This window comes from Setaria viridis, chromosome 4 (genome assembly GCF_005286985.2).
Source record: "Setaria viridis chromosome 4, Setaria_viridis_v4.0, whole genome shotgun sequence".
Taxonomy (NCBI): Eukaryota; Viridiplantae; Streptophyta; class Magnoliopsida; order Poales; family Poaceae; genus Setaria; species Setaria viridis.
The window spans coordinates 37,819,797-37,842,556 of record NC_048266.2 but is presented as its reverse complement, the minus strand read 5'-3'; the positions used below and the strand labels follow the sequence as shown (position 1 = coordinate 37,842,556).

Here is a 22,760-nt window from a genome sequence, read left to right as displayed (position 1 = left end):
TTGATGTAGACATTATTGCCTACACATCCATCGTGGCCATAAAGACATGATGCAATAGCTCACGGATTTCTGACTATATCTAGTGTTGAAATATGCAATGCATACTTGGAACATTCTATAAGATTGTGGAGATCTCAAGAGACTAACTTTGTCATGTATAAGGATAAAATCATGGCAAGGTAAGAAGGTTCTAGAAAATTGGAGAGAATGCATGAGTCATAGTTGTCATGCTTCATGGTGAAGTGTAAAATACTCTAGAACTAGATATATTAGCATGGTATAGATAAGGATGAGGAGGGTTCTAGAGTTACGATATTTTGTACGGAAGAGTGTGGAAGTTGCCACATGGCAACACCACAATGATCATGAACACCTATAAATAGAGGTGCTCCCCTCCCTCCTAGCCATACCATGGCATAGAGTGGCATGTGAGCCATAGGTGAAGAGATGGCAAGGTTTCCATGTAGTATAGCCACATAAAGAGTATAAGAGTGAGTGTTGTATCAAGTTGTGAGTAGACGAATAAAAGATTTGGGTTCCTTGTAGAGAGTTGGTCTCCCGTGTTGGTGTTGGTGTGAAGGTCTCCTCAAAGTAGTGTGTGTATAAGGTTCGCAGAAGAAGTGGTGTCATACCACTTTTGTGCCACTTTTAGGGAGTCGGTGTCAAGGTTTGGGTTCCGATTTTTCAACATCTAGAAACCATATGCTTGATTTGAAAGGCAATTAACGTGTGAATCAACATGCTAGAAATAACAAGCTTGATTTGAACAGTTAATGTGGAAATGATCTAACATACACCATCCATGCATGATTTACATTGTATATCAATCACCACAATCAGTGCATATAAAACAAAACCAATATGCTACGTAGCCGTATCCTGAATAGCATGAATTTCCTTATACCAAATGCATCATTTATAAAATTCTTAATCATACTTTTTCATAATAAACAAAATAATTCAAGTAAGATGATGCATGGAATGTTTTTACAAATTTAAATGCGAAGGTTATATGATAGAATGTATGTGTCACACGTGCATTAGTCTCATTTGACAAGTCTGACCAACCGAGACTATTGTTTGGTTTGTTGCCATAAATTGTGGCTTTCAAACTTTCTTAACTGATTGACCAATACAACTATAGTTTGTCAAATTTTCTTAGCTAATTGGCCTCCAATTTGTTGGACCTAAGTTTGCTATAAACGTGGCATACATTTTTTGTCATCACAAAACAGGTGGCTAAAGGGTTTTTTCTCAAACTGGGTTTAAATAGCGAAAAATATAAATCCGAAGCAAACAATCAGATAAAGTATACTCCCGTCATTCATTCTTAGTGGACGACGAACACCTGTAAAATTCTTGTAAATTATTGCAAAAAATAACACGACAGCGTGTGCGCTGCAGATGGGGCCAGCGACCGAGCGATTCTGTGTCAGTAATATAAAATATGTCAAAACCGAATAAAACTACATTTTATCTACAGCATTGTCTCAGTTCTCCTCATGATTTTTATAACACATATAGAAGAAAAGGAATACCTACCTTACTTATCTTGTAGACCGGAGGTGCACGCTGTGCGGAGAAGATGAACACAGAGACCTGCGAAGAAGCAGAGTAAACACAGGAGCAGATCGGTGAAGGAAGGAGGGAAGAGGTGAGAGGATGCGGACCGTCAGCGGCGAGCGGAAGGCGAGGCGCTCTTCCGGGGCCTCCCTTGTGCCGTGAGCCGAGACGACGCAAGGGCACGCAAGAATAGGTTTGTAGATGAAGCGGTGCGAGCGGGTGCTGGACCAGGCCGCTTATCCGGGCCTATGGAGATTGCAATTGGTTAAACTTATGAGTCTGATGTCCTATAATATTGGGCCTACGTGCCAGCATCTAGGCCAAAGGCCCATGTATCATGTCTGACCCGTTGATCCCTCGCTATGTAAGCTGAGACAAGTCCCCCTTAAAAAAAAAGCTGAGACCAAGCCGAAGGGGCATCGATGAATCATGTATGAACTCATTTGCTTCTAAACTACACGGGTGTTTGATCCTGGAGCTAAAGTTTAATCCGTATCACATCGAATATTCGGAGGCTAATTAGAAGGATTAAATATAAGTTAATTATAAAACTAATTACATAGATGGAGGCTAAACAGAAAGACAAATCTATTAAGCCTAATTAATCCATCATTAGCAAATGGTTACTGTAGCAGTACATTGTCAAATCATGGACTAATTAGGCTTAATAGATTCGTCTCGCCGTTTAGATGGAACCATCTGTACAATAGGTTTTGTAAATAGTCTATGTTCAATACTTATAATTAGTATCTAGACATTCGATGTGACAGAGACTAAAGTTTAATACTCCTCAGGCCCTTCCTCAGGTTCCAAACCTTTCAATCTCTGTCCCCGCTACCTCGCTGCTAACACAACTCGATCGATCGGTGACAGAGGCGTGCCCAACACGAATTTACAACTGCATGTGTGGGATCATGCATGCGAGCTGCTTCTTCCTGATGACCACCGATTGTGACCATGGCATCAGATCCGGTTCATCAGTTAACTACTAATACAAGCAATCAATCCTTAGAGTATGGTTGTTGCCTACAAATACTTTGAATGTCGCACACAGATAATAAAACAGACAATGTATACAGTGGCTCGTTTATTAAGTTGTTTATATGCTATTTAATTCATACATAGGCACGTACATCATGACGATGAAGCATAATTTGATCTTAGTATACTATTTTGTCACTAGTTTAGAATGCAAGATGTATACCATTTGACTCGTATTGAAATGAAAACAATGTAATTTTATATTTTATTTCTCGGCCCCTTTCTCACGGCTCCATCGATCGCTACTGCTTGCTTGCACACAGTGATCGAGTCATCACTAAATTAAAGCTGCTAATAAATTAAAGCCACTTCTCAAGTCCTTGGACTGGACCCCTGCTCCTGACAAGTCCAGGCCGGCCACGTAGTCGTAGCTCATCCCTGCCTGCCTTTTGCACGGGACCTAACGCTGGAGGCGCGAGCTGCTGACCTGAGACTGAGAGAGCAGGCGCCACCACTTGCGACTAGCTAGGGCTTGTGGCAATGTGGCCGTGGTCCGGAGGATCGGAAAAGCGCAACCGTCACCTTCCACCGACGGCCTGTTTTTCTTTTTCCCACTCGGCGACCAAGGTGCGGGCGTCGTTTTCTTCGGCGCACGAAATTCCAACACTTTTAGTTACGAATGGTGGCTACGGCGGACTGGCACATCGCTGCTACGAGAATGCATGCATTCAGCTGGCTTTTGACGTACTTTGCACCTCAGCATGCTTTTGCTACTTTTTACCAATTGTTGCTTCAACTTTAACCGGAACTTGGCGTGCATCATTTGTAGAGTTTTTTAGATAGTGGATTCTTGTTCCCCGGCCGGAAATGCTCATGTTTTTGAATCGACTCATGGAAATATTCTCCAGCAGATGGACGGATGCATGACTGAACCGGTAGGACAATGATTCGCTTTTGCGAGAAGTCCTTAATTAGACCTTACCAACCACTTACCATGTCACTAAATTCCACCTATAAAAAACTGTTAACCACTACACTGACTGACTGACCACATTTTTATGCACCGCCGACAAAACAAAAGAAAAATCCCTTCTTAAAAAAGCTCACCTACTAGTGAGTAGTGACTACATCTATGAAGAAAAACGGCACGAGGCCTGTACCTTGTGTGATTTAGTTCGTTATAAGAAAATAATGGTGCACTAGAACCTCAAGTTTGGTGTGTGTGTATGCTACGAAGTAGCAAGAAACCAACACACACATTACTACATGAATTACATGTTCCACTATGTATGGTCGAGATTTTCAAAAGCGTACGTGTGTCCTCCAAGCATTTGTCCACATCTAGGAACGGATAGGTACGCGACAAAATGCGATATGTAGTAAACCTAGGGAGCAAAATGCAAGAAAGGCATTAGCAATTAGCAAAGGACGCCCTCCCTAGCCCCTCCTGCCCGGCCGCTGCTCCGGAGCCGCCCAACAAGAACTCCACCAGACAACACCACTTGCTCTCCCTCTTCCTCCCCTCACCTCTCGCTGAATTCTGCCGGCTCTCCCTCGAGCTCATCGAATCCTACATGGAGAACGCAGAGGGGCAGGCCCCGGAGCTCGGCGATCGCGCGGTGAGATTCCCCTGCGGTGCTCTGCCGTCCTCCTCCCCTGAGATTCTTCCTCTCTCTCCATTTCCAACTAAGTTTTCGTTCGTGCTCTGCTAATTCCCTGCTTCCCGCGAGGCGATGATGCGGTACCGTCTAATATCTAGTTCTTGTTGAATCAATATCGGAGCTTAATTTTGCTGCTGCCGCTCAAAAGATGCGAGCTTTGTAGGTGAATTGTGGCGAGCTGGGCGAATCTTTGTTATGCTATTTGCTCTCCTATTTCACTTTTTCTTTTCTTTTGGCAAACTAGATTAGGACCGAAAGATCGAATCTTTCCTGCTTTGCCTTATCAGGCAGTATTCCCTCGGTTGTCATTGATTGCTCTGGTTTGCCTAACTTTGTTTCAATGTACTGTCACCTTGCCACATGAGCTAAAATTGGGCTTGCTTCTAGTTTTAGGCGTGCTTCCCCTTCAGACGAAACTGTTGTACCGAATCATTTTGCTATATTTCCGGGAAACTTTGTGATTATGTCGTCACATGTGTGGTTGGGGAATTGAATTGCGTGCATAATTAGTTGAACACATCTTCTGATGAATGGAATACCAGATCCAGCATCTCACCCACATGAATTATCTAGATTACACCTTAAAGAAGCTGCCATTTTAAATGCTGTGATCTGTCCATGTGATTGTGCTCAAGTCAGAAAATTAAAATCAGGAAATCCGATTGAGATAATCATAAATTATGTTTCAGTTACGTCCCTTCGAATTTATGTTCTTCTGGCTACATCTAGACTCGGGTAGGGGTGGGGAGCAGTCCGATATTGTCACTCCTTCATGCGTTCGTATATCAGATTAGGATGAGTCTCATGAGCTTGTTCATGAAATGCTCCTTCCCCTTCTACAGAAGGAATGTGGGGGATCTTTCTTCTTCAGTTCATTCTCTTACCAGGCTTGATCTGACTTACTTGACCATGGTTGCTTAATGTGACTGTAGGCACCGGATCATGATGGCAGTGCCCAAACTACACCTGGCCATAATTCACGAAGGCCAAACCTTTCATTGCAAATACCAGCTAGGACAATGGATACTGGTGTACCTACTTCGACAAGAATTAATATATCCTCCAGTCCCAGTTCAACGAGAGCTGGTTTGCCACCAAGACCTAATTCAACGAGAACGAAATCATCTATTAAGAACATCCTGCCTCAGAATAGTTTCAGGGCAAGAAGTTCAGCCCAGGACGGAGATCGGGTGATCCTTCTGAATCCTGGGACATCATCTGAAGGGCAGCAGGATAACCCAACTACAGCAAGATCGTTTTCTTTTAGAAAGGTTATCAACTCTTTATCAGCAAAACGGACCCATTCTCTGCCAGTCACGCCTGTAGGAACTACTGATAAGGTTTCATCTCCATCAAATCACTTAGAAAGTCTTCCATCGACATCTGTAAGTATATATGTTTTCCTGCAAAATATGCGCTTACATAAATTCTAGATAACACTCTTCTACACTGAACCAGTTTAAAATGCTGTAAATCAAGATTTTTTTCTTAAAATATGTTTTATCCTACTAACAGAACCGAGAAGTTGAAGCAAAAATCAAGCGTTCGCTTTCAGTACCAGGAAATCGCAAAAACAGAAGTTTGAGAAGGGCAGATTCGTTAGGTGTCATCCGTGTGATTCCAACAACCCCACGACCTGTTCCAGTCGATGCAACTACATCAAACGATGCCATTGAAGAAACAATTGATGGTATATGCTCTTAAAATCCTCTACTCTGTTACTTTCATAAACTGATTCTTGTTTTACAAAGCACCATGTTCTCATTGAAGTGCATTGTTGAGTTCCTGACAGTCCCTGAAGATGGAGGTGAAGATATTCCTGAAGAAGAGGCAGTCTGCAGAATTTGTTTTGTTGAACTCAATGAAGGAGGGGAAACACTTAAAATGGAGTGCAGCTGCAAAGGAGAACTTGCCCTTGCACACCAAGATTGTGCTGTCAAATGGTTTAGCATCAAGGGAAACAAGATATGTGATGTCTGTAAACAAGAAGTTCAGAATCTACCTGTGACTTTACTGAGGATACCAAGTCAAACTGCAAACAGACGGGTAGCAAACGCCGCTCAGCAGAGAGCAGCTCAACAATACAGGTAAATGGTTTTGTCCAAAAAGAAAAGAATACAAGCAAAGATTGTTGAGAGAGATAAATAATAGATTCATTCTATCATGCTATGGTGATGGGCCTGCGACGTATTCACATTTGTTTATTTCTATCACATTTATTATCTGACCTCACTTTCTAACAGATTTTGGCAGGACATTCCAATTCTGGTGATGGTTAGCATGCTTGCGTACTTCTGTTTCTTGGAGCAACTTCTGGTTTGTATTCCTTGCTTTCTTCATTTACTGGTGCATTTTGAATGTTCGACTGCACTTCTCATTTGGTTTCAATTTTCGTAACTTTGGTTTTCATTGGAACAGGTTACTGATTTGCGGTCACGTGCACTGGCAATTTCATTGCCTTTCTCATGTGTGTTGGGCCTCCTTTCTTCCATGATAGCATCCACTATGGGTAATTAATCGTACTCTCATCTTTTTTCCATCCATACTGTTACAATAAGTACTTACGACGTCACAAGACTAGTTTACTTTATAGAGAAATGTAACAGTCCTTTCAGTCAAAGGTAGGAGAACTAAAGTGTTGTACTTCACTACGGCCGACCCTGATATGTAGCCCTCGTGCAGAGGAAATAGTGTGAAATTACTTGATTTCAGTATCTGCGCAAAAACAAACCCTAAATTCTTCCTATTTTCTTAGGATGCCTTTTTGTTATATGGTAATGTTTTCTTCTCAAGACCATTAAAATATATCTTTTGTTTGTTCCTACAGTGTCAAAGAGCTATCTATGGGCCTATGCTTCATTCCAATTTGCTATTGTCATCCTGTTTGCTCATATCTTCTACAACGTGGTATGAAATTCTTCTGATGGCATTTGATGCAGATAGATGATTGTGCCTTACTGATTATTATCTTACAATCATTTGCAGTTGAGAGTGAATGCAGTCCTTGCAGTCCTACTCTCCTCATTCACTGGGTTTGGGATTGCTATTAGTACGAACTCTCTGCTAGTAGAGTATATGAGGTGGAGGGCTAGGAGGAATCAGCGTTTAGCTCAGCAGGCTGTCAATGCTGCGCAACATCCAGAGTCTGGGAGTAATGATGCAAATGATAATAATGGTGACAGGCAGCAAGGACATGATCCAAATTCTGGGAATAATGCTGTATGATGATTCAGGTTTGTCAACAGAAAATTTAAGTAGTGATATCTGTCTCTCCCTATCTCCCTCAAGTAGTGTCAAACTTCTTATGATCTGTGTATATTTTTATGCTAATATGCTCACCTCTTCTCTTGCTGTCATCTTCTGCAGATTACGAAGTGTTATGGGTGTGCAGCTGTTTTTTTATTAAAAAAATATGTACAGTAGTTATAGCTCATTGGACTTGGGTGCCGCAATTGCAAGAACAGAAACCTGGAAAAACATATGTTCAAGTGGACTTCAAGGGAGGCTATATGGCCACATGGAGAGTTTAGAGTGGTCACGGCTATCTTTACACAACACGCAGAGATGAATCAAGTATGCAATGTTCATGCTATTGGTCAAGTAGTTTGACACCAGATATGGTTTCTTCAGTGTAAGTTTAGTAGATGGGATACTACAAAGTACATCACTGAGTGAGTTCAGCTAACAGTTGTGATTTGTGAATTTACTCCATATAGATGCGTAAACGAAGTGTAGTTTCCTCATATTGAGGGCTCCTAGTCAGCGCGTGAGAAATATTCAGATTGTGAATTGTGATACAGTTGCCTTAGCTGAGAACCAGAGAATTGTATTCAATGCTAGAGATTGAATGAAATACTGAGGTGATGCTGGTTTCGCAGTAAGATGATTGATGATGCTTATTCTGCAGGTTCTTCTCGTGTATGATAAATTGATAATAGATGATGATGCTACTAAATTAAAGAGACGATGCAAAGCACTTCGTTTAGCGGAGTAGATGAGTAAACAGCTGAGCCAATGCAGCTAAACTAGTATCTCGTTTGATATGCTATATCCAATTTTCAGATTTTTCGATGCCATGAATTTTCTAGATTAAGATCAGGCAAACCTTAGTGTAGCAAGCAGACAGACAAACAAAAAACAGATAACACAGGGCTTCCTAATCCTAGACTAGTTGCGTGTTATAGTGTGCTACGCATGCTGCTAAAGATTTCAAGATTTGGATAGAGCGGATAAAGACGAGAAATGATGAACCAAATCTTTTCTTACTGAGACTTCCAAGCATCGGTCACGCTCACCATTTCCATCTTTCCTCTTCTTCGCCGGCGCCCGCCCCCGCATCGCCGAACCTCGCCCGCTTTATTTCTTTCCATCGAAGCACGGCGGCGGACCCCCTCGTAGTCGCAGACTCGCAGTCGCCATTCGTCGCCGTAGTCCTCCTCCTCCTCCTCCGGCCCCATTCTACTGATTCGATTACCGCGGGGTGGAGAATTCATCCAGACGTTGGAGTGAGCGAGTCCTTTTCCTGGTAAAGAGCCTTAACTTCCTGGTAATAGCCAACAAGATTTGTTCTTGGAACGAGCAATCAATTTCATTTTTTCTCTCCCTCCGGTATCTCCGTCAGTTAATTGCGGATTCTTTTCCTGCGGTCTTGCTCAAGGTATGGCGGGGTTCGGATGGAGAGTCGGTTCCAAGGTGCAGAGATGGGGTCGGAGCTGCCTCCGGGGCTTCTCTTCTCATGCAATTCCGTCCCAGCTAGAGGTGCTGAACTATCTATCCTCAGATCTTCTGGTGTGGCTGCACACACTATTATCAACTTGATTTGAACGTGTAGCAGAACTTTAATTAAAAAAGGGAAGATGCTTTGACATTTTTTTTCCCTCAGTTCATCCGGTCTGCGACAGCAATGTTGGTTTTCATGAGTTGCTGGTACTTTTCAGAATGTCGGATTCATAGGACTCGGGAATATGGGATCCCATATGGCAAGGAACCTTATTACAGCTGGATATAAAGTGACTGTTTATGATACGTAAGTCCCTCCCTATTCTTACGTACTAGTCCATCAACCCGTGCTCCTGCACGGGCTAATATTTTTAAATCTTTTGTATTTAAAAATTATTTAGAAATGAAACTTCTAGCTAACAATCAAAATTGTTTACCCGCTACTCTCTCATTTTTTCAATACTTCAACATAATACTCGTATAGATGTGTATGTATCTTTGTCTAGTTGTGATTGATTTTTTAACTAGTACTTACTCTATACACTTTTCATCTACATTCACACTTTTTTCATCTTGCATCGCACCTCCATACATCGTGTTTAGCATAAAAATTAATATTTTTCATCACTTCCTCAAATACAGGTATAAATGATCTACATGGTGACACTCATCACGCATATACCTTAACTTAGTATTTCTATATTAACAATAACATAAATAGATAATTTAGAATCATATATTAGTTTACTATTGGACATTTCTATATGATGCACATGAAGATAATTAGATTAAGATTTAGGTGTTTACTTAAGGTTACTTTTAATAACGACACACACGGGTAACTTAGATACTAATTTAGAATGACACTTTAAGTTATACTTTATTATAATAATATGCATGAATAAATTGGATGAAGACTGGGGTTACTTTAGATTTTTTTTATAATGGTAGGGCTCGGTAATTTAGATATAGATTTAGGTTTATCTTAGAATATTTTCATAATGATACTGGTGGATAGCTTTTTAGAAAATATAATAGACCAATAACTATGATTATTAGAGTTTATAGGATTGATGTTTGATGTTTCTAATTTTTTGAGAATTTCTAGGATTTGTCTTTTTTTTTTCTATCGTGTCTCGTGAGAACTAATACGGAGCCTTCAATGGAAAAAAAATGAGATCACATTGCTATAAAACTATTACCTTGAGCTACTTCTCATTTGTTAAAATTCGAACACAATACATATATACCTATTATCTTCATCCGATTGTGTTATATTTTAGTTAGTAATTACTCTAACGTTTCTATCCACATTTATAATTTTTAACTTTTCACGCATCGCAAGTATGCACTTGAATTTGTTTAATGTAAACTTAAGCGATAATTTTAACATATAAATCTATATTCTCATCACTTCATCTATATATTTATAAATGGTAACATACACATCATGCGTATATACCTTAAGTATTATATCATATACTAATAATATAAGAAATAGACGATTTAGAATCACATATTGGTGTGTATTTTTAATTAAGGTGATTTAGATTCAAATTTAAGATTACCTCATATTATTTTTAACAGTGGCATATGTGAGTAATATAGCTACAAATTTAAGGGTTACTTTAAGTTATTTTTTAAGTATTAGTGGTGGGCAATTTAGTTGCAAATTTAGGGGGTTATTTTAAATTATTTTTATAATGGCAGAAGTGGGTAATTTTGATGAAGATTAGGGGCTACTTTAGTTTATTTATATAATGGCAGAGGTGGGTAATTTAGATATAGATTTAGGGGATTATTTTAGGCTATTTTCATAATGGCATAGGTGGGTAATTTTTTAGGAAACATAATAGATCCAATCCAATGGCTATGATGATTTGAGTCTACCGATTGATGGCTAGATGTTTTGCTTTTTTTGTGAGAATTTCTCTTTTTTTCTAGAGTGTCCACCTAACATCCTAGGTGGCATCACCTAGAGGATACAAAAGGAGTCTCCAATTAGTAACAGTAAGATAAGATTCCTGGTCAGAGCTCATTGATTTTCTTCTTTGTTCAGAATTTGTTTGCTTAGCAAGTAACTACGAAAAAAGTCTTCTCGTATTTCGTCTAATGGAAAATTCTCGTCCAACAAACACTGATATACTGTATCAGAAATGAAAATTCGATGAAGAAATTCTCAGACGATGGAATCCCCACAAAGCAGTCTCCACTTGAAGTTTCAGAGTCGAGTGATGTCGTGATTACCATGCTTCCTTCCTCTTCCCATGTAAGTTGATTGCATATGTAACTCCCATTCTTGAAACTGCTTGTATCATGCTCTCAGATATCGACAGTAGTTATCCTTTTGTGCAACGTCCTACATCCAACAATCTCTACAAATACAGCTTATTTTGTTTCCTGGAACTGTCAATTTTACGTTCACAGATGTTCTTCAGGTTCTAGAGGTATACAATGGAACTAATGGCTTGCTTGGTGCTGGTAGCCGCCTTGGACCATGGTTATACATAGATTCATCTACAGTTGATCCACAAACATCAAGAAAGATATCGGCAGCCATCTCAAGATGCCATTTAAAAGAAAATAAAGGTTTAAGTTCCACCATAATAATATTTAGTCATGGTCTACTGATTGACACTTTGTCAGTCAAACACTTCAATACTCGAGTTTAAATGTGCGAAAGAGATTACCAATAATATCAATTATTTCTGTTGCCGTCTACAATTAGTTCTAGAAATCTACCTAAACATCAAATTTTGAGTGACGCACCATTGCTTTTTCTCACTGTTCAGGCTACGCTGAAAACCCTATGATTCTGGATGCTCCGGTGTCTGGAGGTGTTCCTGCTGCAGAAGCTGGGAAGCTAACTTTCATGGTATTATTTCTTGCTTTTCATCATAACTTGTTGCTGTTTGATCAGACAAGAAAACTATTATGATAAGATAGAAGGAATTGATATTTATTTTATGTTTCACGAGCAATGATGTACAGGTGGGTGGTCTAGAGGAAGCATATTTAGCAGCCAAGCCCCTTCTTCTCTCAATGGGGAAAAGGGCAATCTACTGCGGTGGTGCTGGAAATGGCTCGGCAAGTTTTGTTAACTCCGCTTCTTCACTGATAATTCTTGATGTGCAGATGATTCCGACTCACGCTTGATATTGAATATTTAAGGCTGCAAAGATCTGTAACAACATGGCAATGGCGATCAGCATGCTCGGGGTCTCGGAGGCCTTTGCTCTTGGTCAGAATCTTGGGATCAAAGCAAGTACTCTTACAGACATTTTCAATTGCTCAAGTGCTCGCTGCTGGAGTAGGTATTGTCTCTTCTCTTATCCAATTTCAATCAGTTGCAATGTTTATGGGATCTACTTCCTCAAGCATTGGAAAGTGTGGCAATGTTTTACTTTGTGTACTGATGTATAGAAGCTAGTTTCTTAGAAGTTCGGATATGTTGCATCATCTGAATTTATGTGGCTTTGTTTTCTGTTGACTTCGACAGTGACACATATAACCCAGTTCCTGGAGTTATGGAGGGTGTGCCATCATCAAGGAATTATGACGGTGGTTTCACCTCCAAATTAATGGTATTGTGACAATAAATTCCCTGCTTGATCGAAACCTTCTGTAGAATACCAAGTACACGCTTAATAGTTGGTTCACCTAAAGACAAGCTGGTGTGCCTGATGTCAATTGCTGCCTATTACTAATTCTTATTCATGTCTTGCTCTGATAAATGCTGCTTCAAAGGTTTCCCTCAGAAACCCTTTCAAGAAAAGAAGAAGTTTCCCTTACAAAAAAACTAAGAGCTCTATGCTGCCTTCTTTGTTGGAACCATTAAATTTGCTCCCTGGAGGAGGATTTGGAAGAGTTGGGCACCCCTTCGTTGCAAATTCTTCATTTGGTTAGTCATCAACAATAGATGTTGGATTGCAGACCGTCTTGCCAAATGAGGATTGCCTCACCCTGAGGCCTGTCCTTTTTGTGATCCAGAGGAGGAAACCATTCAGCATCTTTAGTTGGCTGTGTTTTTACAAGGCAGATTTGGTCCTTGATCCTCCAACCTCTACAACTGACAGTCCTGATACCCTCACCTTCTGAGGCTCGTTTTTCTTTTTGGTGGAGGAAGGCATTGCGCTCTAAGGAGATAAGGAAAAGGCTTAACTCGCTAATTATCCTGGTTACCTGGGAAGTTTGGAAACACAGGAATTCATGTGTTTTTGAGAATGCTAGGCCAAGCACCTCTTTGCTAGTGTTTTTGAGAATCTAGGCCAAGCACCTCTTTGCTGCTCCAGACAGTGACTGATGAGAGTAGCGTTTGGGGCATGGCTGGGGCAAAAAAACTCCAGGAACTCCTAGTGAGGTTGCTGGCCCAATCAGTCTAGGTCAGGGGGTCTTTGGTCGAGGTCATGCTTGGTGTTGTGGCGCGTCTGTAAGCTTCGCTGTGTAGGTGTGTGGGGGTGTGCTCAGTGCTTGGGTTTTAGTACTTAACCGGACTCGTTGTACTCTCTTTCTCTTTCCTCTCTTAATGAAATGACATGCAGCTCTTTTGCGTCGTTCGAGAAAAAAAAACTAAGAGCTTATCAGATTCAACTGGGTTCATGGATTGCATCCTTCTGCAGGCTAAAGATTTGGATTTGGCGATGGCCTCTGCATCTGGAGTCGGCTTCAAATGTCCCTTGGGCTCTGAGGCACTTGAAATGTAATATGCTTCTTTCCAGTTTCCACTGCTTTGCTATCTAACTCACCTCATACCAGATGTTTTCCCATTTATTTTCGGCACAACTAACCCGGTGCGCTCTGCAGTTACCGAAAGCTCTGCAAGGATGGCTGCGAACTCAAGGACTTCTCATGCGCATTCCGCCATTACTATGCTGGCAAGGATGAAGAGTGATCTTGTAGCTGCTCTAGCAATTGTGCCGCATGTTCACCAAATGAATAAAACAAATAAATTCCGGTGTAAACTGTGTAGTGTTGTACTGAGACATGGACACATGGTGAGATGATCACCTTTGTAAACTGTTGTTGGTTTGCTCTCGGCAATCGGCAATAGACTGTTCCGAGACTTCTTTTAACAAAGATCCAATAAACGGCCAGTTTCAAGCAACTTCGTTTCTGTCCTGGCCAACGGAAACCAGATGCATTGATCTGAGGAGCATTGTGTGATCAGATAGAAGTTACCACGCTGAAGAACCACGGCGCCGGGCCGACGGCAGCGGCGGCCGCCGGGAGCTCTGCAGTTACTGCATGCTGGGGACTCAGGTGGCTGGCTGGCTGGGCCGGTGGCCCAGCTAGCCAAGTAACCCAAGACACGACGACTGCACGAGTCATAGCCTACTACTACTGCCACAGGTCCCAGGAGAAAAAGGAAGGGGCCTACTTGGAAGTGTGAAGGACCCGCCGCTCTCCCTGAGATCCAATCCCCCGCACCCGCGACGCCGGCGACAGAGGAGGGGAGGAGGCGATGCACGGCCGGCCGCGGCGCCCGGCGAAGCCGGAGGACGAGAAGGCGGCGTCAGCGAAAGCCGCCAAGCTCCGGGACCTCCAGGCCCAGGTCCTGCAGAACCACCACTCCCGCACGTAAGCCGCCGCCCGCGCTACTCCCTCCCCCCTCCTCCTCCTCCCCTTGCTCCGTCTAGCACCCGTCGCTTCCGGTGGGCGGGCTCTCGGGATAGAGCTTCGGTTTAGCTTGCGTGGCTTGACATTGTTCTTGTGGAGGAAAGATGCAAATTTTACTTCTTCGTTCGTGTCGTATTGCCTGCTTCTTTCTCGAAGCTGCGATGAACCCAGGGTTGCCTCATTGTTTGGTTGGGATGTTCACATTTCCTGGCCTGATTCATATCGTAGCAAATTATCGGTTGCTTAATCAGCCCAAAAGAAAGAAACAGATCGGATTGGATTGTCTCTGTTGCAATTTCACCTTTGTTACCTTATCGACACTGGGCTTCCAAAGTAGCAAAAGGTCACAAATTCAGTCTTCCAAAGTAGTGCTTAATAACACGCTGGACTTTCTTGAACAATGGCTGGGGCCTGTAGGTACACCAAGGAGGCGATTGGTTTGAGCTTCAAGCTGCTCGAGATAAATCCAGAGGCCTACACTGCATGGAACTACCGTAAGCTTGCGTTCCAGCACAACATCAAGGAGCTATCTGACCCAGAGGCCATCAGGTCTGCTGTTGACGATGAGCTCAGGGTGGTGAGTTCTCTGATCTATCAACAATCTTTCAGTAAATTCAAACACACCTCTTGTGTTTTTTTATGCTTTAGTCGTTTCAGGTTCAAGTGCCTATGTAGCTGACTGCTTGAATGATACTCAAATGTGGAATTTTGAAGGTCGAGGTTGCTCTGAGGCAGAACCCAAAGTCCTATGGGGCTTGGTATCACCGGAAGTGGTTGCTAAACCAAAAGCTAGCTCCAGTGGATTCCAAGCGTGAATTCGGCCTCTTAAATAAACTATTAAAGGTAGATGCCAGGAATTTTCATGGATGGAATTACCGAAGGTAGGTCTCTGTTGTTGGAGAGTAAAGTCAACATCATCTGCTTGGACTCATCCCCCCCCCCCCCCCCCCCCCCCCTTGAGCAGGTTCCTTGCAAGATTCATGGGGGTGCCAGATGAGGAAGAGCTTAAGTATACGATGGATAAGATCAGTGACAACTTCAGTAATTACTCAGCATGGCATAATCGTAGGTATACATTTGCTATTTATGTCTGTTCTTTGTAAATGTTAGCTATACAATTGTTGTTTTATGGATAGTCTTTTGGAATGCTTTCTCAGACTTTTAACTTGTCCATGTGGTGATGCTAGAAATTTGTTCTAAACTTATGTCTCATGTCACTAGATGGGGGTTATCAAACAAATTTAACTAATAACATCCAATTGAGTGAAAAATTTATGCTCTTCCAGGTTAGGCTTATTTTGGCTGTAGTAGACTGTGCACAAGTTACTGAGCAACTGAACCGACACTATATAGCAATCTGATGCATATCATGTGAAACAGCAAATGGAAACGGATGAGCTTAAACTCTTATAATTCTTAATGTAATTGAGACCCTTCCCTGTGACATTTGATTGCTTTGCGTTACCTTGGTCTTATTTGTTTCTAATTATATGTTTGCTACAATGTTGTTCTTGTGCACCTTTTTCCAGTATACTTCTGTCCAACCTACTAATCCAACAAAGCAAAGGTTTCGAATCAAAGCAGAAGATTTTTTCCGAGGAGTTTGAACTTGTCACTCAAGCTCTTTTCACAGATCCAAGCGACCAAAGTGGATGGTTCTATCACCTCTGGCTTTTAGCTCAAACATCTTCTCCAGATAACCCACAGCTGATTGCTTCATGGCCTTGTGATGGTGCAAAGCTCAGTTCCTCTTTTGTCAAGGAAAATGTTGAGCAGAACACACTGTCATCCATTTGGTGTCACTCACTGAAGGAAAAGACTGTACCCATCGTTCTCTATTTTAATGAGCCTGTCAAAGGATTAAATCAATCAAGTGTGAAGTTAAAATCTGATTTGGACTTTGGTAAGGATGTTCACTGGAGGGCCCTTTCAGTGACAGATTCTGGGTATTCTAACTGTTGGACCACATATCTTCAGATTACAAATGAATGCAGCAGTTCGCAGCAATATTCCGTTGAAGTGAGCATACCCTCCTCAGATGGCATTGTGTCTAGAAGTGGCTCTAACTACAATTGTCCTGTGCATTTTACATTTACTATTGAATTGATAAGCGACGATGCCCAGGGTATAGATCTGTTTGATAAGCCAGTTGCCTGGAACTGTTCAGAATCATTAGAGTCTCATGGAAACTGCAAAGCTATCCCTTTTGATCCGCTAAAGATCACTAGTGCCTTGGTTGAGGATTCAAATTGGCATTTTGAAAGACTAACTGAGGAAATAGACCTTTTCAGAGAACTACCTGATGATAAATGGTTAGGCTCTAAATTCATTCTGAAGCTCTTTTTTTCATGAATTTAACCTCCATTCTCATAAGACTCTCTTTTCCAGCAAGTTTGTGAACTTGACATTAGCCCGGCTATTGCTTGCTTGTGCTGCTATAAAGTCCCGTGGGAGATCTCCCATTGAAAGGAAGAAATACTGTGAAGAGGCACTGGCGCACTTCAGTGACTTGATTCACTTGGATCCATCTCATAAACAGTACTATGAGGATGAGCGGAGCTTAGTCCTAATGGACAAGGTAGTATAAAGAATGTTTGAAGCAACTTTTTTTTGAAGATGTTGAAGCAACTTTGCTAAGGGATAATGTGTTGTTGTCTAACTTAACTTTTGCATGCAGTTAACATGTGACATGGAGACTTTCATGAAGCACTGTTCAGTTCAGGTTCAAAATTCAGTTCCGCTGAATCATGTGCAACTTTGCAGATTGTCGTTAACATGTGTTGGATTTGTGGAACGCCTGATGTGGGTTCAAGTGCTGGACCTAAGCCATAACAGTCTTAGATCAATTGAAGGTTAGCATTTAACCAACCTAACTTAATTCAAAAGGAAACGAGGAGCATTACGATATTTATCAGTGTGACAGGGCATGCAAATTAGCTTCTCAAATGCAATTGCAGAACTGATAATCATGTTAAACTACTTTGCTGAGATAATTTGCCTAGTCATTCGCTAATACTCCCTCCGTCCCAAATTACTATTCGTTTTGGCTTTTGTAGGTATATAGCTTTTGATATGCACCTAGATATATACTATGTCTAGATACATAGCAAAATTAATGTATCTAGAAAAGCCAAAATGAATTGTAATTTGGGACGGAGGGAGTGCTTGATAATACTTGAGGAACAATGGCTTAAAGATGCTAACTTTTTTTTTATCTTTTAATAAGGTTTGGAGGCTTTGCAGCAGCTTGTGTCCTTGAACATCAGCAACAACCATATCAGTAGTTTCACAGCACTTGAACCCCTTACGAAGATAATGTTTTTGAAAGTACTGGATTTATCATTCAACGAGATTGGAGCTCACTCAATCGACACAACACGTTATATCTGCTCATCTCCTTTCTCACACAAGATCGAAGTATGTGAAGCCTTTGAAGAATGCCAAAAGAAAAATATCAACGTGGAGGAATACTGGGATGCCATACTGTTCTTCAAATCTCTGAAGTTGGCACAGCTTGATATCAAAGGAAATGCAGTTGCTAGCAAGGAGAACTTCAGAACTCTTATCATGACGCTTATTCCTTCTCTAAAATCGATCAATGGAGAATGTGTCAATTAATTGATGGCTTTCGCTTGAGAGTGCGCATACTTGGATAGTGTCAAAGTTCAGTGTAAACTAAATTTTGCTAGCAGCCATTGATTTGCTTCATATGTACTACTATATTTATTTAAGCAAATCTGAGACACGAACATGACGTTAGAGTTATGATTTTTCAGCAATCAACTGTCGTAGATCATACATACCATGATACACTGCTATTTACATCTTGTATCAGTGAGGTTGCACCCTGACCGAGGGTTATCCATTAATGATGCTGTAATTAAACTTCGGTAGTTTGAATGCAATCGATGTGCTGCAGATTTTCTTCCCTTCTCTTTTCTTTTCAAGAAAATATCAAGCTAAATTCCCTGGCAGAGGCTCTTTGCTTCTACTCTTGCAGGCCCAGACTTCACTAGCACATAAATTTGTAATTTCTGTTGGCATGCTCTCTTGTTAACTCCTGTTTTTTTAATGATAGTTGTAACTCTGAAACTAAAGATTATGTGGAAATTAACTCACTGTCATAGTAGAGATGTTCATGTATGAAGTACTTTCCAGCTGCATCTGATCATCCAATACCTAGAAACTCCCAAATGACCAATTAAATGTTTCAAATAAACAATTCTTGAGAAAATATGAACACCAATTTTCTTCAGATGTCAGTTAATACAGCAAAAGCATGCAAGACCTCTCAGATTACAGAATTGGTTGCAAATTAAGTCTCAGAAAGACCAAGAATGTTGTACAAGTGTTCATCTATGCTCAGTGGCTTGGAAACCACAACATCATCAGAAGCACCATTCACTCCAAACACAAGAGTGACATCTTCTCTTCAATCGAACAATCAACCTGGCAAGACGAGCGGCAAGTGGCCGGGATCAGGATGATTCCCAGGCAGCGCTGCTCTGTAGGAGGTGAAGAATGGCGGGCACTGCGGTACTCCACTGCATCCTGGAGGATTATGTTCCCTTGCTTGTCGATGCAGTGGAACAGCCCAAGGAAGTAGCGGCCATCATTCACGCCGATCAGCATCCTCCGGAACAGCAGCTTCCGGAGTTTGGTGACAGCCGGTGAGCTGCTGCCAGCAGCATCCAGTGGAACAGGTGTGCTGTTGCAATAAGCATCTTCTGAAACTGGGATAGCTTGAGATGGCACCGATGGTCCTTCCATTGTGGCGAGGCTTCCCCTCTGCTAGAGAAGCATTCCATAATCAGTGGTGGTAACAGAATAAATAAAGGTGGCATTTGGTTCGGCCAATGAGGTGGTAACGGTAATGTTATCAACTACCCCGCTATCTGTTGCAGAGTAATCATTCCCAGATTTAGTTTGGTAGCCTGCTGTAACGATAATAACTTCCTTACCTGTGTTTGGCTGGCAGAAACAATGGTAACGGACCCTACACTACTATTGTAGCATATACATAATAGTATTTACAAGAATCCATGGTGCTGCTCTGGACTGACGCTTACAGAACAACACATAGGTAACAAAGCATCCATATCTGACGCTAGCAGAACATCACATACATAACAACAAAGCATCCATTGCCTCCAAAGTCTCGTCCAATGAAAGGGGAAAAATAACAAACATGAGTACAAAGGTTCCTTTACATGATAAATGGCAAGTTCCATACTACAACCAGCAAATGGCAAGTTTATATTGCAGCAAAAAGGGGGGCAAAAGGATTGAACCAAAAAGAGTGGTTGTTTCATGCTTGGATGAAGAAAGAAGCAAAAGGCCGACAATGGAATCTGTAGTGCAGATGTTCCTTTTAGCTGATGGGTCTTATGGTATGCACTAGGGTGATGTTCTATGTACTGAATCGACACACAGGTAGGATGTGAGCTATCGAAATCTAATTTTCTAGCATTACTTCACTGTGTGGCTCTACATATGTATGCAGTACTTGCTGGAGTCATTTGCTTTGTATATCGTCATGAAGTGGCAATGCTGGCAGAAACAAGAACTTCAGGAGATAAGGTATGCAAGAAATATATGATAACCAGAAAGCTAATATCAAAAATAGGCATTTTATAGGTTAACCAGAACATAAGGTACACTGGAAGGAAAGTAACAACTGTAATGTCACACATTATTAATTAACCATCAGGTTAATTTAATTGCCCAGCATGTTTTATTTCAAATAAATCATGAGGGACTACATGACTAATTTTATACAGAGGTCAAGCAGACTGATGTGTACTAACATATTTTTTTTGGGAACTGGTAACTTTTATGCAAAGGCATAGCACAACATGAAGACGGACAAAGAGATGGGGGCAGCAAGGGCAAAGGATCAATTCCTAACCAACAACATGGCGTGAGCAAATGAAATCGTGGTTGCTCAGATCAGTTAGACGTCTTAGAAAATCTGTGCTGGAACATAAACTCAATTGAACCGAATCGATTCTAGAACTGACAAATGCAACCACATATAGTTCAATTTCATTTTGTAACTAAGCACAATAGAACCAGTTCATGCTCAGCTGCAAGCAATGTTCTGGGCAACACAGCAAGATTTTATGGAGTGAAAAAAGATGCCCATTCAATGCGCACTACAGGTAGACACAAATAGATCATACTAGTACCAAACAAAATTTTTTTTGATGAAACAGTAGGTAAGGCCCCTACTGGATCTTTTTGGTTTTATATAAGAAAAAGAATATGTACATGTACAAGGCCCTAGGCCCAAACTGAGAAAAAGGGGAGAAAACTAATTTAGATTACATAACCAAGAATTTAAAAAGAGCTTCAAGGAGAGTTTGGCTCTAATTCCCCAAACAGGTACAACAATTTAGAATTATATACTCGCCAAAGTAAATAAGAAATGAGAGATCATACATTCAAGGTCTCATTAATAGAAGAATTACTAAATGAAAGAATGAGATATCAAAGATTGAATCTGGAGCTCAAAAGTAGTGTACTGTCACATGTGAAATTAGCAATGCATACTCCCTCCGTCCCAAAAAAACAAGTCATTCTAAGCTTGTCTTAAGTTAAACTTTCTCAACTTTGACCAAATTTATAGAGAAAGTATCAATGTTTATGGCATCAAATAGGTATATTATAAAAACATATCTCATGATAAATCTAAGGCACTTATTTCATACCATAAATATATGTAGTTTTTTCTATAATCTTGGTCAAATTTTAAAAAGTTTGACTTAGGACAATCCTAAAACGACTTGTTTTTTTTTTGGACGGAGGGAGTATAGCACAACCACAGCTAATATATCTCTACTATAAGTCTATAATTTAGTACTACTCAGATTAGTCAAATTGTAGTGGGAACAAACATGCACACGCATCCATGTTACTTGCATGAAGTGCGCATCTAAAGAATCCTATAGATGGACAGCAAAGTTCACTCTCAAAAAACGAATCAGACGATCCAGAGTTAGGGAAAACATGAAAGAGAGGGATCATAGGGGAAGAAAGAAAGCACACACCTTACAGATCCTCCGCGCTGATCTGACGGATACAGGCTTCTGATCCTCCGCGCTGATCTGACGGATGCGCACTTCATGCAAGTAGCATGGATGCATGTGCATGTTTGTTCCCACTACAATTTGACTAATCTGAGTAGTACTAAATTATAGACTTATAGTAGAGATATATTAGCTGTGGTTGGGCTATACTCCCTCCATCCAAAAAAAAAAAGTCGTTTTAGGATTGTCCAAAGTCAAACTTTTTAAAATTTGACCAAGATTATAGAAAAAACTACATATATTTATGGTATGAAATAAGTGCCTTAGATTTATCATGAGATATGTTTTTATAATATACCTATTTGATGCCATAAACATTGATACTTTCTCTATAAATTTGGTCAAAGTTGAGAAAGTTTAACTTAAGACAAGCTTAGAATGACTTGTTTTTTTGGGACGGAGGGAGTATGCATTGCTAATTTCACATGTGACAGTACACTACTTTTGAGCTCCAGATTCAATCTTTGATATCTCATTCTTTCATTTAGTAATTCTTCTATTAATGAGACCTTGAATGTATGATCTCTCATTTCTTATTTACTTTGGCGAGTATATAATTCTAAATTGTTGTACCTGTTTGGGGAATTAGAGCCAAACCCTCCCTGAAGCTCTTTTTAAATTCTTGGTTATGTACATCGACGAGTTTGAGGACGAGAACCCACAGATTGAGATGCAGCAGCAGCTTGAGATCCACTCGAAGCACCAGGAGCTGACATTGCTCGCTTCCTTACAAATGCAAAAAGGCAAACACTTAGATGATGCATGAAATTCGAGATCTAGGGAAAAGGATGTGCCGCCGTACCTCCTGGACTGCTGGAATCGCGGCGGGGCGGAGGAGCAGGAGGCGGGCGCGGCTGGGTGCGGCGTGCGGGAGTCGCGGGACGGCGGGGTGCGGGCGGCGGGGCGGAGCGGGCGGGGTGCCGGGGTGGAGCGGGCGGGGCGGCGGAGGAGCAGGAGGCGGACGGCGGAGGAGCAGGCGGCGGGGGCGCGGGGCGGAGGAGCAGGAGGCGAGCGCGGCTGGCCGGCTGGGTGCGGCCTGCGGCGTGCCGCGCGCGGGAGACCGGGAGTGCGGCCACGCGGTCGCGGGGCGGCGGGGACGCGGGGTGCGGGGGGGCCGGGGGCGCCTGGGTGC

At 41.5% G+C, this 22,760-nt stretch overlaps 4 protein-coding genes across 17 annotated transcripts; 3 read left to right on the top strand and 1 right to left on the bottom strand.

The window, feature by feature from the left end:
- The first annotated feature begins 3,985 nt into the window (after positions 1 to 3,985).
- Positions 3,986 to 8,086, top strand: LOC117852601 (uncharacterized). Its single transcript, XM_034734753.2, has 9 exons — positions 3,986 to 4,163; positions 5,138 to 5,590; positions 5,721 to 5,895; positions 5,998 to 6,292; positions 6,449 to 6,521; positions 6,624 to 6,714; positions 7,033 to 7,112; positions 7,191 to 7,438; positions 7,572 to 8,086. The coding sequence occupies exons 1-8, from the start codon at positions 4,119 to 4,121 to the stop codon at positions 7,428 to 7,430; spliced, it is 1,452 nt and encodes a 483-aa protein (XP_034590644.1). The 5' UTR covers positions 3,986 to 4,118; the 3' UTR covers positions 7,431 to 7,438; positions 7,572 to 8,086.
- A 338-nt stretch (positions 8,087 to 8,424) lies between these two features.
- Positions 8,425 to 14,028, top strand: LOC117852602 (probable 3-hydroxyisobutyrate dehydrogenase, mitochondrial). Of its 11 annotated transcripts, none has more exons than XM_034734757.2 (11): positions 8,432 to 8,730; positions 8,863 to 8,963; positions 9,143 to 9,231; positions 11,079 to 11,193; positions 11,363 to 11,513; positions 11,717 to 11,799; positions 11,916 to 12,011; positions 12,096 to 12,238; positions 12,424 to 12,508; positions 13,544 to 13,623; positions 13,728 to 14,028. In XM_034734757.2, the coding sequence occupies exons 2-11, from the start codon at positions 8,865 to 8,867 to the stop codon at positions 13,813 to 13,815; spliced, it is 1,029 nt and encodes a 342-aa protein (XP_034590648.1). In that variant the 5' UTR covers positions 8,432 to 8,730; positions 8,863 to 8,864; the 3' UTR covers positions 13,816 to 14,028. The 11 variants fall into 11 exon arrangements, with proteins under 11 accessions (XP_034590645.1, XP_034590647.1, XP_034590646.1 ...); XM_072293332.1 differs by having other exon boundaries at positions 8,827 to 8,963; XM_072293331.1 differs by having other exon boundaries at positions 8,432 to 8,751.
- A 256-nt stretch (positions 14,029 to 14,284) lies between these two features.
- LOC117852600 (geranylgeranyl transferase type-2 subunit alpha 1) lies at positions 14,285 to 18,469 on the top strand. Its single transcript, XM_034734752.2, has 8 exons — positions 14,285 to 14,501; positions 14,958 to 15,117; positions 15,255 to 15,421; positions 15,505 to 15,609; positions 16,070 to 16,852; positions 16,929 to 17,118; positions 17,218 to 17,392; positions 17,767 to 18,469. The coding sequence occupies exons 1-8, from the start codon at positions 14,386 to 14,388 to the stop codon at positions 18,156 to 18,158; spliced, it is 2,088 nt and encodes a 695-aa protein (XP_034590643.1). The 5' UTR covers positions 14,285 to 14,385; the 3' UTR covers positions 18,159 to 18,469.
- Positions 18,470 to 18,734: 265 nt separating this feature from the next.
- LOC117852604 (uncharacterized) lies at positions 18,735 to 22,733 on the bottom strand. 4 transcript variants are annotated; one of them, XM_034734761.2, is made up of 4 exons: positions 22,431 to 22,733; positions 22,202 to 22,354; positions 21,590 to 21,702; positions 18,735 to 19,331 (listed from the first exon to the last, which is right to left on the bottom strand). In XM_034734761.2, exons 3-4 carry the CDS (start codon positions 21,689 to 21,691, stop codon positions 18,942 to 18,944), a joined length of 492 nt encoding a protein of 163 aa, XP_034590652.1. In that variant the 5' UTR covers positions 21,692 to 21,702; positions 22,202 to 22,354; positions 22,431 to 22,733; the 3' UTR covers positions 18,735 to 18,941. The 4 variants fall into 4 exon arrangements, with proteins under 4 accessions (XP_034590652.1, XP_034590654.1, XP_034590655.1 ...); XM_034734763.2 differs by having other exon boundaries at positions 18,735 to 19,328; XM_034734764.2 differs by lacking the exon at positions 21,590 to 21,702 and having other exon boundaries at positions 22,291 to 22,354.
- Positions 22,734 to 22,760: the final 27 nt, after the last annotated feature.

Bases quoted from the DNA above. Each gene is read 5' to 3' on its own strand.
- LOC117852601 (XM_034734753.2), top strand. From the start codon at position 4,119: ATGGAGAACGCAGAGGGGCAGGCCCCGGAGCTCGGCGATCGCGCG. The intron at 6,293-6,448 runs GTAAATGGTTTT...ACTTTCTAACAG, and splicing joins AGAGCAGCTCAACAATACAG to ATTTTGGCAGGACATTCCAA. The intron at 6,715-7,032 runs GTAATTAATCGT...TTGTTCCTACAG, and splicing joins CATGATAGCATCCACTATGG to TGTCAAAGAGCTATCTATGG.
- LOC117852602 (XM_034734754.2), top strand. From the start codon at position 8,865: ATGGCGGGGTTCGGATGGAGAGTCGGTTCCAAGGTGCAGAGATGGGGT. The intron at 11,514-11,716 runs GTTTAAGTTCCA...CTCACTGTTCAG, and splicing joins CCATTTAAAAGAAAATAAAG to GCTACGCTGAAAACCCTATG. The intron at 12,012-12,095 runs GCAAGTTTTGTT...TGAATATTTAAG, and splicing joins GTGGTGCTGGAAATGGCTCG to GCTGCAAAGATCTGTAACAA.
- LOC117852600 (XM_034734752.2), top strand. From the start codon at position 14,386: ATGCACGGCCGGCCGCGGCGCCCGGCGAAGCCGGAGGACGAGAAGGCG. The intron at 14,502-14,957 runs GTAAGCCGCCGC...TGGGGCCTGTAG, and splicing joins CAGAACCACCACTCCCGCAC to GTACACCAAGGAGGCGATTG. The intron at 17,393-17,766 runs GTTAGCATTTAA...TCTTTTAATAAG, and splicing joins CAGTCTTAGATCAATTGAAG to GTTTGGAGGCTTTGCAGCAG.
- LOC117852604 (XM_034734761.2), bottom strand. From the start codon at position 21,691: ATGCACATGCATCCATGCTACTTGCATGAAGTGCGCATCCGTCAGATC. The intron at 19,332-21,589 runs GTGTGTGCTTTC...ATGCTTCTCTAG, and splicing joins CAGCGCGGAGGATCTGTAAG to CAGAGGGGAAGCCTCGCCAC.